The 15,444-nt window shown below is 43.0% G+C and overlaps 1 protein-coding gene across 1 annotated transcript in view; it reads right to left on the bottom strand.

Moving 5' to 3' along the window:
* atp2b3b (ATPase plasma membrane Ca2+ transporting 3b) overlaps nucleotides 1–9,731 on the bottom strand; it is a 67,805-nt gene extending 58,074 nt beyond the window's left edge. The window contains exons 1-2 of the mRNA XM_037685052.1: nucleotides 9,301–9,731; nucleotides 4,264–5,071 (exon numbers count right to left, since the gene is read on the bottom strand). Coding sequence (XP_037540980.1) covers nucleotides 4,264–4,513 — 250 coding nt within the window. The 5' untranslated portion in view covers nucleotides 4,514–5,071; nucleotides 9,301–9,731. The remainder of the gene's footprint in view (nucleotides 1–4,263; nucleotides 5,072–9,300) is intronic.
* Between the last annotated feature and the right edge of the window lie 5,713 nt (nucleotides 9,732–15,444).

Raw genomic sequence — 15,444 nt, 5'->3', positions numbered from 1 at the left:
TTGCTCCTTTAGGTGAAATATAAAGAAATACTCACTTTTGAAAACCAAATCCATAGTTCTCGATCTTTTTAACCTTTTGGCCCTTGAATGCACGAACTGACACACAGCAAATATAACCACAAAAAACTCAGTTACTGAAAACAAAAACAGTGGGTTTGATAAACTGGGCACTGTAGTTAGGTTCTTCGATTTAAAATCAAAATGTGGACACAGGAGTGATGTAGCGTCTGGCTTTACAACTAAATCCATGACGTAAACGTCAATATACGCTCACTGAAATGTGGTTGGTCCAACAGAAGGCATAAAGCTTCAAGATAAATAGTTTGTGTCAGTAAATCTCTACACATCTGAACTCCAGATTAAAGCAGAGGTGCACCAAGAGAAGTCATTAAACAGCCATTACGTATGGATGAGTTGGTCAATTTAAAATGTAAAAATTGACTAAAAAGAATTATTTCACAGTCAATTTCACTGTATTTTTACACAAATGAATAGGACAATTAGGTAAATAGGTAATCTGAATAGATTATGATTACATGATCCGTCCATTATCTTCTGCTTTTTCCAAAGTCGGGTCGTGGGGGCAGCAGCTTGAGCAGGAAGGCCCAGAAATCTCTTTGCACAGCCACCTCTTCCAGCTCTTCTGGGAGGACCCCAAGGCATTACCCAGGACAACATAGTCTCTACAGCGTGCCCAGGGTCTTCCACATGCCCAGAGCACCTCCTTAGGGAGGCGTCCAGGAGGCATCCTTACTAGATTTTCAGGTCTCTCTTGTAAATGAGTCCTCTAGGCTCAATGGGATTTACCTGTCTAAATAAAGGTTGAATGAAAAAGATACGTGAACCACCTCAACTAGCTCCTTTTGATGTGGAGGAGAAGTGGCTCTACTCCGAATCTCTTCCAGGTAACTGAGCTTCTCACCCTATCTCTAAAAAAAGACTCCAGCTACCCTGTGGAGAAAACATTTCAACCGCCTGTATTCATAATCTCGGTCTTTCGGTCACTACACAGATTTTGTGGCCCTAGGTGAGGATGGGAATTTTGGAGGCTGAAGTTTGTTGAGTCGTTGCTGTCACCATTATTACAAATTCATCATTCGACCATGTTCCTTGAGGTACAATGTGGGGGCTGCTTGGCAAGTATGGGATTGGGGACCTGTTTCCACGGGCCATTTACAAGCGGTGCAAGAGTTTGGTTCGCGTTGCCGGCAGTAAGTTGGACCCCTTCATGGTAGAAGTTAGACTCCAACAGGGCTGCCCGTTGTCACCCATTCTGTTTGTAACTTTCATGGACAGAACTTCTCGGTGCAGCCAGGGGGTGGAGGGAGTCCAGTTCGATGGCCTCAGGATTCCATCTGTGCTCTTTGCAGATGATGTGGTCCTGTTGGCATCATTGTGCCATGATCTTCAGCTTTCACTGGAGCGGTTCACAGCCGAGTGTGAAACTGCTCAGATGAGGATCAGCACCTCCAAATCCGAGGCCATGGTCCTCAGTCAGAAAAGGGTGAATTGCCCTCGCCAGGTAGGGATTGATGTTCTGCCTGAAGTGGAGGAGTTCAAGTATCTTTGGGTTTTGTTCATGAGTGAGAGAAGAATGGAGCGTGAGATCAACAGTCAAAGTGGTGCAGCGTCTGCAGTATTGCTCACTGTTTACCGGTTGGTCTACGTTCCTACCCTGTTGAATGACCGCCAGTTTAAATGACAGTTTGCCTCTTCATATGCCTGACAATCACATTGATGTATAGCTAGGCCATACTTTGGTATATACTGTAGCTGCAATATGCTGCAAGATGGACTGTAATTGTTTTTGAGTTAATCGAGACTTTAAATTTTCAACAAGAAATAAACTTTAAAGATAAGTTTATTTACCGCAGCAATGTTACATTTTAAGACTAAAGATATCAGTAAGCAATGTTGATTGTACAACTCAGAAAATCCATAAACCCATATTTTATTGGCAGTGAAACATAGCAAGCATATGTTTTTTTGTTGCTTGTTGTTGTTTTGTTTTGTTTTTGTTTTTTGGGGGGGGGGGGGGGGTAGTTTCTAATTATATGGCAGCATGAAGTTGTTCCATATCCATGTTTCCTCTGTGATGCATCTCCTCTTCTTTTAATAACAGTCTGTAAACGTCTAGGACCTGAGGAGACCAGTCGTTGGAGTTTTTGTAGGGAACGATGTTCCATTCTGGCCTGATGGAGGACTCCAGCTGTTCAACAGGCCTGGATCTACCTTGATGGATTTTTTTTTTTTGCCAGTCGGGAGCAGATGTTATAAAACCTGTACACACTTTTTTGCATTGATGGTTCATTTCCAGATGTATAAGCTGTCCATGCCAGAGGCACCTCTACACCATAAGAGAGGCAAGCTTTTAAACTGTGCTGAAAACACCCATGTGACATTTCTCAAGTGAATTTGTCAGTTTTCATACAACAGTTCATTTTGACTCGTCCATTTTTATTAAGCTTTAGCTGGTGAACCTCTGCCCATCTTTATTTCTGAGTTTCAGCTTCCCTAAAATTTTATTTTTATACCCAGGCCAGTCCTGACGTTATTTAATCTAATTTGCTACAAAATGCTCCTCCAGTTATTATTATTTTTCCAACTACTTACTTTCAAAACCTCTTGTTGCCCCATGCCAACCTGTTGGAGGCATGTTTTTACCATGAAATCTAAACTATCTTGTTAAAAAAGGTACACTTAACATTTGATAGGTTTACTATGTTAAATTGTAAATAAGGCATGAGTTACTGACGTTTGTAAATAATTGAAATCTCTTTTTATTTACTTTGCTTCAGACTGCAGGTTTACTTTTGGTTCTTAAGAGTTTCCAAAAGTAGAATGGGAGGAAGATCTTCCAGTTTTCAGGCTCCTCTCTTGTGGAACCAACTTCCAGTTTCTGTCTGTGAGGCTGACACATTTTCTACTTTTAAGATTAGACTTAAGTCTTTCCGTTTTGATAAATCCTACAGTTAGTGTTGGCTTGGGTTTCTTGAGCTATCCCTTAGTTATTCTGCTATAGGCTTAGACTGCTGGAGGACAACCTGACCTCATGTCCTCTCTCTGCTGCTGTCTTTACTTGCTGTACTCTACCTGTTTGTATTTGTAATTATTTCTATCTTAACGTGTTTTTGTCTTTCCTCCTATTGAAACTTCACCTGGACCTGTCATGCCTGTGTCTGTTTCTACTTCCTGTTCCTCTCAAACCCAGCCAGTCAAAGCAGACGGGCCGCTCGTCCTGAGCCTGGTTCTGTTTGAGGTTTCTTCCTGTTAAAAGGGAGTTTTTTCTTTCCACTGTCTCCTTTGTGTTCGCTCAGGATGGGAGACTGTGATGAAGTGAAGATTCAACACAACTGCTGTTTCCTTAGCTAGAGAACTTTTATTAATTAGCTGTTTATTTATGTGAATGTTTTTGTACAGTGTTCTGAGACAACTTTTGTTGTGACTTGGTGCTTTATAAATAAACTATTGAAACCAAATTCATTCAACCTTTATTTATTTATATTTTACACTATCATAACTTTTACCAACTAGGGTTGTAAATCAAAACTACCGGTATAAATCCTCCTCCATCATTAAAACAAATCAGATAAAAGTGTGTTCCTGCAGAAATGAAGTTGTGTGAAGGCTTTGCATATGCCAGAGATGCTGTGGTCTTTCTTCGGCTGGTCTACTGTAGATGTTAACCTGCTGAGCCTGGTCATTTGTACAGCCCTGTCCACCTCGATCCCACCTTCATCTAACTCAGAACACTCTAGAAATTGAAGTAATGCACCCGTTCTTGTTCCACGCACAATGTTTTGTTAGTCCTCCAGTAACGCACTTTTATTTTATTCACCAGTTTACGATTTTTTTTCTATCAGCTTTCCGGTCATTCACCCGCCATAATCTCATCATCCACTCATCAATCAGTCCATCCATCCATGCAACTCAACCAAACACTGCCTTCTAAAATGACATTATTGGCCATTTTCAGTCTGTTTTCAATCTGTGCCATTTATTTGAGCCAAACGATGATACCAGAGATTAGATTACTTGGACACAGTTGTAGCAGTGGTGTACATGTGCGGCTCCAGCTCAAAGTAAAAGCCCCTCCATCCTTCCGTGCTGTCATTCAGCACAAAACCACCCATGCAGCAAGCCATTCATGCATGTGCTCATCCATCTGTTCACTCACTAAATCATCTAACTAGGTTTCTTATTCATTCATTCACCCTCACTTTCTATTTAACCCAGCCATTTGTAAACCCCATGCATGCTCACCATCAGTGGTGCTGGACTGTAGTCTCTGACAGAGGCCTTCTGTGTCTCTGTAGCTGTCTTGGATCTTCTGTAGGGCGTCAGCACCTCGGAGCTCCATCAGCTCCCTGAGCTCCTTCACCGTGACCCCAAAGTCTCCCAATGAAATGCTGCCATCTGCCCTTCCTCCTCCTCCACCCCTGCCCCGAGTCCCTTTGGGATAAAACTCCACAGCGCTGTTTGCCATTTCACCCATCGTCGCGGTCGTTGACATTTCAGGAAGTTTCTTACTCTTCTCTTTTGGTCCTCCTTTCTTTCTGTAGTCTGCTCAGGTCCTCCTTCGTTTGGTAGGTGAAGGGTTGTTCATGTGCTCTTAATTTTTTATCTAAAAATGTGATGGAAATTATGCATCCAGACTCCTTTTTAAGGGCAATGAAGGGGCAACAGTTTTTTTTCTTCTCTTTGCTATTTTGGCCTAACCTCCCACTGCGCCTTTAAATCTCCATAACAGAGGGAGGCAGGGAAGGAGGGTGAGGAGGATGAAGGGCAGCGAACAGGATCACTTCAGAAGCGAGAGGTCTGAATGTATCCAGCTTTCTTCCCCCCCTCCCCGTCTCCTCTGTGACTCCACTCTTTCCTCGCGTCTGTCCCCCTCCCTCCAGGGTCACGGCCAGTCCATGGACGGACAGGCTAACGGACGTGCCGACGGGAATAAGGAGCTCGATGATGGACGGATGGAAAGAGGAGAGAGGGGCAAAGGCGGCTGATAAATCGCAGACAGGAAGCAGATCCAGATCCAGTTCAGAGGTAGCTACTGCGGCACCACCAGGACCTAGGAGAGAGACAGAACCATTACCGCTCTGTTCTATCGATCTCACTCAACTTTATTTATGTAGCAGAGACGCATTTCAAAATGTTTTACCGATCAAAAGCAAAACAAAAAAAAAAAGCCCCAAATAACAAAAATAAAACTATAGTTTTGTAAGAATAACGTAACTTTGAAAACAATGTTTAAAGACAAAATAAGGCATACAGAAATGACGTAAAAAAACATATTTAATAAAATTATATTTAGGAGGAACGTGAAGCAGGGTTCAATAAAGACATTAAAAACAAAAAGGCGACCTAATCTAAATATGTTAGAAATTTCACACAAATATGTTTTTATAGCCCTGAAGCAAAATTACACATGTGATATTTCAACCTGAATTCATTGATTTGTTTTTGCACTACAAATATGTAAACACAATACTGACATATTATATTCTAAATAAAACTATAAATTGATACAGAGAAGCAGAAGTTCAATATTCAGTCCAGGTTCTGGCAAAAATGCTCCACTGTTTTTTTTAAATAACAAGACTATAGTTTCAACTTCTGAAAGAAATAAATAAAAAAAACTTCTGTTAAGAATAAGAGCGGACAAAGGCAGTATAATTTAAAAAGTGACAAATGCAAACTGTTTAAATTTTAAATATTTTTTAAACATTTTTAAACATAAAACCCTGTCCACAACCACTTTAGAGCTACACATTGAAAGGTCATGAAGACCGGGCATCAGTGACCCCCACCACACAAAAACGAAGAAACGTGTAAATGGCTCGATTATAAAGAAACAAAATCCCCACATTTTTTTGTACTCATATTATTAATTTTTTCTTAAATTAGAAAATTTGTAAGCAAAATTTGTGACCTGATGCCACTTAAGCTCCTTTGTTCATCTACAGAAACAGCCAAAATGGCTGAAAAAGGGTCAACAATGGCGACAAGACACCTTAGGGATGGGGAAATCTTATAATTTTCACATTTACTGAGAAAAGTGTGCAAATAAAAGTGTTTTATTTAAACTGAGTGAACGCCTGCATTTCAGAATTTCCCATCAACATATCTGGAAAACAACTGAATGGTTTCAAACGGCTCCATTTGATATATATAGTTCCGGATAAATATTTTCGTTTGATTTCATAATTTGTAATGAGCACATTTAAATCAGAAACGAGATTTATTTGAAGAGCTCCAAAAATCAAACCAAATCTCTTGGAGAGTTCCTCTGAAGCGTGCGGCTCAAATGTAAAAGTTTATTTGTCTGCGTGCACCAACTTTCATGAAACTTTTGTCCAAACCTCCTAAAACAAACTGCAGCGATCTCATTCCTCCTCCGTGGCCCTCGCCTTGAAGGAGGAACAAGAGTATCTGAAATGTAAGAAGTAAACAGTTTTTAAATCTAAAGTTGAGCTTAAAACTCTTCTAAATCATTACAACAGATTTGACTTCTTTAGTCCTTTTTGGGTGAATAAACACCATAAAAACTGAATTCTGGTCGATTTTTTCAGGCTTTCTTTCTCTGTTCATGTTTTCAAAATCCTCATTTTTCTTCCTAACATTATCTTTATACGGACTGTTTTTGTTTTTCTCCACTGAGGATTTTCAGCAGTAAAGCAGTTTGTTATAATTAAAGAATATGTTACATTACGGTACACAACACACTTAAGTTCTAATACAGAGAATACAAAGATGTGTTTTCTTGTTTGTTGATATCAAGAGGAATAAAATCTGCTCTCCGCCTGTTCCTTTAGGCTACACTCGTTTAAATGAGCGTTTATTTGACCCACGTCCGCATGAACTGATTGTGTGATTATTTAATAAAGGAGTCTTCTAAGAATTGAAACTCAAAGTGTTGTTGAAGCTGCTGAAAACCACTTCCCCCTAATCTGAACCTACATATAAATCTAACCCTGAAACTAATGAGTTAAATAAACCTAACACTGATAGTGCTCGGGTTCAGCAGCAGCTTCAGCTGCTCCGATGAAGCTTCATCCCACGTGAGCAATTAGCATCAGCTGTAAATATTCTCAGCATCACACACGGCACAGCGCATTCAGATTTTTCCCTGTCAGGGTATTTTACGTAAGGATGAGCAAGAAAGAGAAAAGAAGCAGAAGCTCATCAGTAATTCCTTTTCTTCTCCCTCCTCTGAACTCTCCCTCAGCTCCCCCTGCCTCTTGCATCTTCTCCCTCCCGTCTCCTCTCGGCCCTGCCATGCTTTCTGAGAGTTGTTTCTGACTGAGTCACCCGGTTCCAGCTTCTTTTGAAGCTCCTGCTTGCTCTCCATCTTCTCTTACTTCTTGCTCTTCCGTCTATGATCCATTAAGATTTAAGGATTGTTCATTTTCACTCCTTTTGACCCTCCTCTTTCAGCACCTTTTGTCTCCCCGTCTGTTTCCTGTTACTGTAATAATTTATTTACTCAGCCAGTCGTGCTTTTTCTTACCAGCCTGATTTCTTACTCACCGATTCTGTCTGATATTATAAGACTCATGCAAAGAAAAGGGCTCTGCTCATCCTCCCAACTACTCCGAGTCCGTCGTTCTGCTTGTCTCAGAACTTTGACGGGAACAGCACGCACAAGCATGCGTGTACATGTGCATTATATATAAGGCAAAAATAACTATTACTCAGTTAGTTACGCATTCCTCACGCTCACAAAGCTAAAGCCACAGGAAGCATCACCAATGAAACACACACAAAGACCCAACCACTCCTGCCCAGAGACATGAATTTTATGATCTCTGCCATGACACACACAACTGTGTCATACACCAAAGCACTTTCAGAATGAGGTAGAAGGAGGAGAGGGGGCTGCTGTCCTGGCTGGGGGAGCGTTTGAACATGAAAAGAGTCAGACAAAAGGTCAGCAGCCTGCCCATTCCTTCTGAATGCTGGCCCTGCTTGTTCGTGTTCTGTCCCTCAGGGTTGGAGTAATTTGGTTATTTTTATTTCCTTTTTAATGGAAAGCGGCCGCTCTTCACCCTCTGGAGGTTTCTGTTTTATCACGGCAACAAGGACGTTGAGAACAGCACAAAGATGGGGAAGACGCAGAGGAGATGCTCCTCGAGGGATCTGATTCTAGGCCAGCAGGCTGGCGACTCCGTGCGCTGGATCAGGCAACAGAGCCAACAAAGATCCACATCTGAGCGCACGTGACTGAACAAGTTGGTGCGCAGAGATGCGTTCACGTAACATGCAGCACACCTGAGCGCATCAACATCAGTATTTAGTGTAGTCTGGTCTGAGGTCCACCTGTGCACCTGCGGTCCTGACTTCTGGCATGTTGGAAGGGTCACCTCTGGCCAGGCCTTCATGTGTGGCTGCGGACGCCACCGCTGGCTTGGCGCCACTCACACGCTTCTGTAAAGCCCAGTGGGAAAAGCACAGGCAGAATTCGACACAGCCAGTGGATAAAGCCATTAAAGGTGGGCTGCTGGCAGGGAGAGGATATCTGCATCACTGTGCAGCCCATTAAAGCAGCACCGTCATGATGCAGAAACAAGTGACACCGCCACACTTCAGTGTCCCGTGTCCTCCTACAACTCCACCCAAAGCACAAACACATCATTCTGATTTATGTGCAGGAATGGCCCAACGGTGTCACACATAAAACGACCTTTCCTGGTCACCTTCAGACGTGCCTGAGCTTCAGCCCTCAGCTCATCTCCAGCAGCAACAAGAGGAAGTCACGATGAAAGCCGACATTCTGAAAATGCCACGAGAGATGAAGAGCCGGTGGAGACACCGTGTCCTGAAGGTTACCGGCCCGGCGCCCGCGGGCCTCCCCCTGACAGACTCACACCCACCCTGCGCTGCCCGGCGACCCGTCAAGGTCCCTCCGGCCACCCCCGCAGCTCAGCCCGGCCCGGCCCGGCTCGGATCAGCGCTGCAGGTGCGCCGACGCAACTGATGCCCGGGAACAACCGGGAGGTAAAACGCACGGGGAGAACAGCGCGTGCTCCTCAGTGAAAATGTTAGCTGGCACTGACAGAGGACACGGAGGGATGGATGCGCGCGCGCATGCACACGCACACACACTCTTCCTCACACTGTCATAACGTGCGCTGGTGTGTGGACAGTTCTGATGGCTGTTTCGGGCCTGAGAGGAGAACATTAGGCCGTGCACGTTCTCTGCAAGTCCCTCAGAACCCCCCCGACCCACACAGCCTCCCTCAGCTAACAGACGGGCCCGGGATAAAAAAGAGTTACGCACGCAGGCACGCGCGGACTCACCATGCAGGCCGAGCTCAAGGACATCAGCATCAGTGCGCGGGCGGGGAGGCAGAATCCCCCGTTAATCTGCGTGTGCGTAGAGCGGAGAACGTCCCGAACCGGATGAGAGGATACAGCGGGGGGGTGGAGGGGAGAGGGCGCGGGGTGAGGGAGGAGGACGCGGCTGCTCCTGTCGCCTGGAGGGATGAAGGACGGCGGCGCTGATGAAGATCCCGCTCCGGCGCGGTCACCTGGCGGCGGAGTTCTGCGGTGGTTTGAGGAGGGAGGGGGAGAGAGGAGGAGGATGGAGGGAGGGAGGGGGAGGATTTAGACACCTCCGCTGCTGGGAGGGGACACGGGCCGGTCCGTGAGTCCGACAGCTGCTGGTTCCGTCAACTGTTAAAGTCGCTGGGAGAAGAACTGAAGCTCCTGCGACATCTTTGGAGGGGGAGGAAGAGGAGGAGGAGCAGCATGGGAGCTCGGTTGCAGCATCCGAGTGAGGAGGGGGGGCGGGGGTTTGAGGACTGCTCCGTGGGCTACGTAACCCCATCCCATCGACTGCGTGATGACGACAGCAGGGTACGTTGTTGGTGAAGGGCCAATTAAAAACGACCAACAATAAATGTTTTCAACACAGAAACGTGTTTTTAATTATTTTAATATTTTATATCCAAGAGTAAAAACTAATTACAGAGCTGTAATTAAGACAATGATAAAAATATATACGTTTTTATTTCCTTCTTTTAGCTGCTCCCTTCTTCAGGTCTCCCATGAAGCCCCTCCTGACACAGACCAGCTGCTCTGTGGAGCTGCCATCTACACTACAGCTCTAATAAAAAGCTCACATTTACTGTTTTTTGTATAGAATGAAATAATGTTTTTCCATTTCTTCCTGTAAGCAGCTTGTAACAAGTTTGTTTTTACCACAGCTAGATTACGGAGACAATCTATAGATTTGCCTCCCTCCTAAACTGGAGCCCATTTGCTGCTCTGACATATATAATAGGTTCACCCTTTAGGACTCACCACTGTACTTTATATATCCTTACTTCACTCAATATTCAAAAGATGACTGGTATATTCTCATATACAAAAGCATTTTAAGAAAATTACCATCATATATCCAAGTTCATTTCACTCTAGAACACCCACAGTCTGGGCCAGGCTGCGGTTTAAGATACCCTTTGTGCGCACAGTCATAAAGATGAGTTTGTCTTACCCATGGTTTTGGAATGATCTAGTTTAAGTTGAGGTTGGAGTCTTTTATTCCTATTCATTCATTCATTCAACCTTTATTTATACAAGTTTATATTTATATATCTGGTTTTAAACAAAAACTATCTTGAGGTTTTAGTCACATCTTGCACCTGTAATGTTTAAGTGTCTTAAATTGTGATATTTTTTAAACTTGCATTGTATTTTACGTCTTATTACTAGATGTTTTGTTGTAAATATTTTAATGCTGTTACTGTTATTAGCTATATGTAATGGGTTGTTTGAACGTTGCACATTGCCCAAGACATCCTTGTAAAAGAGATTCATAATCTCAATGAATTTCTTTCCTGGTAAAATAAAGGTTTAAATAAATAAAAAATCTAGGGCATCCAGGGGAGCAGATGGTGGGGTTGAGGGCCTTGCTCAAGGGTCCAGAGTGGGGCAAGCAAGGTTAGGATGCCTCCTGGACACCTGTAGGATGAATAGTCCTGGAGGGACTATTGCCCCTTTTCTACTGTTATGGTGCGGATCAGATAAGTTCGGGTCAGCTCAGATCAGCTCGTTTCTCGGCTGGCCTGGGAACACCTCGGGATTCCCCCGGAGGAGCTGGCTCAAGTCGCTGGGGAGAGGGAAGTCTGGGCCTAGCTGCTACCCCCGCGACCTGACCCCGGATAAGCAGAAGAAAATAGATGGATGGATTTAATTTTTTTGGGGGGTGGCGCAGAGGTTAGAGAAGGTGAGCCTGTGATCGGAAGGTTGCTGGTCTGACTCAGACTGACAACATCAAAATGTGTGTGGAAAAAGGTGAAGCACACACCTGCCTCTACCCAGATACCCGAGCCACCTCAACTGGCTCCTCTTGACGTGGAGAAGCAGCAGCTCTACTCTGAGTCCCTCCCGGATGACCAAGCTTCTCACCCTGTCTCTAAGGGAGAGCCCAGACACCCTGCGGAGAAAACTCATTTCAGCCGCTTGTATCCGAGATCTCGTTCTTTCGGTCACAATAAAAAATAAAAATAAAAAAAAGAAATATAAGTGATGACAACTAGAACTTTCTGAAGAAGCTCAAACTGAGTTCTTAAAAGGTAAAATGAACAGAACTAAAACTAAAAGCAACAGAAACAGATGCTAAAGTTATTAACTGAAAACAAGCTAAAGTTAAAACTTACAAAACAGTAGCTAAAAGTAGATAACCAATTGCTAAAGCTAAAATTAGCCAAACAGTAGCAGAGCGTTACGGTACAAATGCTAGGTCTGAACTGCTAAAATCTTCTCTCCCCATCTGGTGGTAGTAGTAGTAGTAGTAGTAGTAGTAGTAGTAGTAATAGTAGTAGTAGTAGTAGTAGTAGTAGAAATAGTAGTAATAGTAGTAGTAGTAGTAGTAGTAGTAGTAGTAGTACTAGTAGTTGTAGTAGTATGTGTGTAGGCACATCGTTCTGTTGACAGGGCGCCCTCCTTGGTTAATGGTATGGGAAACACTACAGAAGTTAAAACTTACAAAGCCATAACTAACATAAACTAAAGTTGCTAAAGTAAGAGAATCAGTTACTAAAGCTAAAATTTGCTAACCAGATAAAGTTAAAATACAAAACAATAACTGAAATAGAAAAGCAGTATCTAAAGCTAAAATTAGCTGCTAGCTAGTTAAGTTTTCCAGATCCCGTCTAGTGATTATTTTAAAAAATAGCTACAAGCGAGACAATCTGGCGACTTTGAAAGCTGTGAAACTTTGGCTGCAGTGCAAGCAAGTCTGGTTCTTTCCATCCAGCAGTGGGTGATGCCGTGGTGCTGTCCCAAAGCTCGGACAGACCCGCTCCAGCAGGACATGCTCACCCCACCTCATCCAGAACCTGAATTAATCAGGTCTGTGCAAACTGCTGGTGTCTGATCCATGGCAGGACATAAACGTAAAAAAGATCATGTCTAAAATAAACCACCGCACTAAAACATCTTTGAGGGACTGTTTTGTGTCACTTTTACTGGTCCCAAACCAGGAGAAGGGCCTCAAAAAATAAGAATTGACAGAAAAAACTTATTTGTAGTTTTAAACATATTTAATGTCAATGTCTACTTATTTATATAGTGCATAAAAACAACACAAGCTGATCAAAGTGCTTTACAATTTAGTCAAATTAAAATAAAAGCAAGAAAGAAGAACAAGAAAATGTCTTGTGTGGCTAAGGAAACACAAGAAAGTTAATAATAAAATACAACACACAAGAAAAATCTGCTTTAACTGGTTCTCAAACTCTGCCAGGGAAAAAAGATGGTCTTGAGCAAAGATTAAAAAGTCTCAACCAGGGGCGATTCTAGAATATGATCTTTAGGGGGGCTTAGCCCCCAGTGCTGACAATGGCTCTTGGCTTGAACAACGCGGTGGCCATTAGCATCAGACGTATTTGGGGGGACACATCGGTGGGGAGGGGGTGTCTGGGATTCATCCCCCAGAAAATTTTGAATAAAGTTTATTTTGAATAAAGCAGAATTTTTTTTAATATTGTGCGCCGCAACAATACCATACCATACCGTACCATACCATTTTATTTATAGAGCATTTAAAACAGCGACAAGGCCAACCAAAGTGCTGTACAGACAAAACAACAAGTAACACACAAAGCAAAATACAAAATGAGGTAAATCAGAATATAGACGTAAAAACGATGCAGATAATGACGACAAACCTGTGTGGAGCATACAGGATCAAAACACAGATCATCTGGTGTTGAAAGCTACTGAATAGTAGTGAGTTTTTAAACGGGACTTGAAAACCGAGAGGGAGGGGGGCCTGTCTGACAAGCAGAGGTAACTCGTTCCAAAGTATTGGTCCTGCTACAGAGAAGGCCCTGTCACCTCTGCGCTTAAGACGAGTTCCTGGAACTGTGAGGAGCAACTGGTCCGCTGACCTCAGGGAGCGTGGTGGGACATACGGTTGTAGCAGATCAGAGAGATGGGGGGGGGGGGGGGGGGGGGACTGTTCAGTGATTTGTAGACATACATGAGTATTTTGAAATGGATTCGAAAGTGAACCGTAACCAGTGCAGTGAGGACAAAACTGGTGTAATGTGCTCTCTTTTGCCTGTACTGCTTAAAAATCAGGCTGCTAGCTAAAAATACAGACATGCTAGCTAAGATACCACAGATGTAGCGCTCTGCTTCTCTCATGCATGCCCCCACCCCATCTCCCCAGTTCCTGCAGGTAAGGGGCATTTCACTTTGGAACAAATTGAGGTTGCCAATTGGTCAGTTGCGGACCAGCCTACTGGATTGACTGATAGGTCGCGTCGAGGATCCGACTCGTGCAAAAAAATCATAAATTTTACGGGCCAGTTTAAGAGTCATCATTTATTCCGTATTTATTCTAAATGTATTCAATGTTTTTGTGAATCTAAGGTTTTCCTTACAAATCCTAATGATGGTTTCTTAAATGTTCAGGGGTGCTGAGTTAAAATTTAAGGGTGCTTGAGCACCCCCAAAAAGAGGCTAAAATCGCTACTGGTCTCAACAGTCTTTCAAAGTAAGTTTATTTTGGCTGTTCCCTTCTTCAGGGGTCGCCACAGCGAGAGAACTCAAGTGAAAAACTTGACAATTGTTTTACACCAAATGCTCTTCCTGACGCAACCTGGGCTCAAACCCTCAACCTCAGGATAACAAGACCACGGCACTGACCACCAAGCTACCGCAGCCCCCTCAGTGGTCTTTAAATGATGGTAAACTGTTCCACAGTGGAGCAGCAACCGCAAAAGCCCGATCACCTCTGGACTTCATTTTGGATTTGGGACCATCTGAGAGAAACTGTTTGGTAGACCGGAGTGCTCTTACTGGAGTTAAAGGGAGACAAGACTTCACCTTGATAATGAAGTCTTCTTCTTCTTTCAGCTCTTCCCTCTTCAGGGGTAGCCACAGTGAGTCATCCTCCTCCATCTCACTCTGTCCTCGCTCCAACTATCTCCATGTCCTCTCTAACTGCATATCTCCTCTTTGTCCTTTTTCTGGCAGCTGCATTTCTAACATCCTTCTGCCAATATACCCACTGTCCCTCCTCTGGACATGTCCAAACCATCTCAGTGTGTCCTCTCTAACATCATCTCCCAGTTGTTCACCCTGTGCTGTACCTCTGATGATCTCATTCCTCATCTTCTCCATCCTTGTCACTTAAGGAGAGAACCTCAACATCTTCATTTCAGCTACTTCCAGTTCTGTCTCCTGTCTTTTTGTCCATGTCTCTGTCTCCAGACCATACAACATAGCTGGTCTCACCACTGTCTTGTAAACTTTGACCTTTGCTGACACCCTTTTGTCTGAAATCTCTCCTGAAACTTTTCTCCATCACTCCATCCTGCCTGGACTCTCTTCTTCACCTCTTTACCACACTCCCCATTTTCCTGGACAGTGGACCCCATAAGAAACTGGACTTCACAGATAAATAAATTGTATCTGTTTTTCTAATTTAAAAACACTATAGAAAATAACCCGCAGATTCAACAGCTGCATGAAGCCATTTTGAGATTCATTTGGTCTCAAGCAACTGTCGTTCGCCAAAACATTTCTAATGTTTGTTAGCTTACCTGATTTATTTCAGCTCCATGTTGATATTCACTCTGGAGTCGAGTCTTCTTTATTTAAAATAATTATTAATAAATGCAAATATAAAGAACCTTTGCTTGTTTCAGTTACTTCGTACTCGATTATGTAAAATCGGGGTTTTTTTGTTCCCGCTAATGAGTGTTTAATGTCACAAAGAAAATCGGATAGTCCATTGTTCACATCGAGGTGATGCATGTATATTTTAAAATTTGGGGGTAAAATTAAAAATTACTAATTAAACATTAATGACTGGAAATTTTAAAGATAAATGTAATAAAAAAAGTGATTAAAACAACAAGCAAAAAATAAAAACTCACATATTTTGCCCATTTTAAACACTATAACACTTTTTTTACGAGATCTTTT

This window comes from Nematolebias whitei, chromosome 11, assembly GCF_014905685.2.
Source record: "Nematolebias whitei isolate Nwh7 chromosome 11, NemWhi1, whole genome shotgun sequence".
NCBI lineage: Eukaryota > Metazoa > Chordata > Actinopteri > Cyprinodontiformes > Rivulidae > Nematolebias > Nematolebias whitei.
The sequence above is the reverse complement of the archived record's forward strand: the minus strand, read 5'-3'. Positions and strand labels throughout refer to the sequence as shown.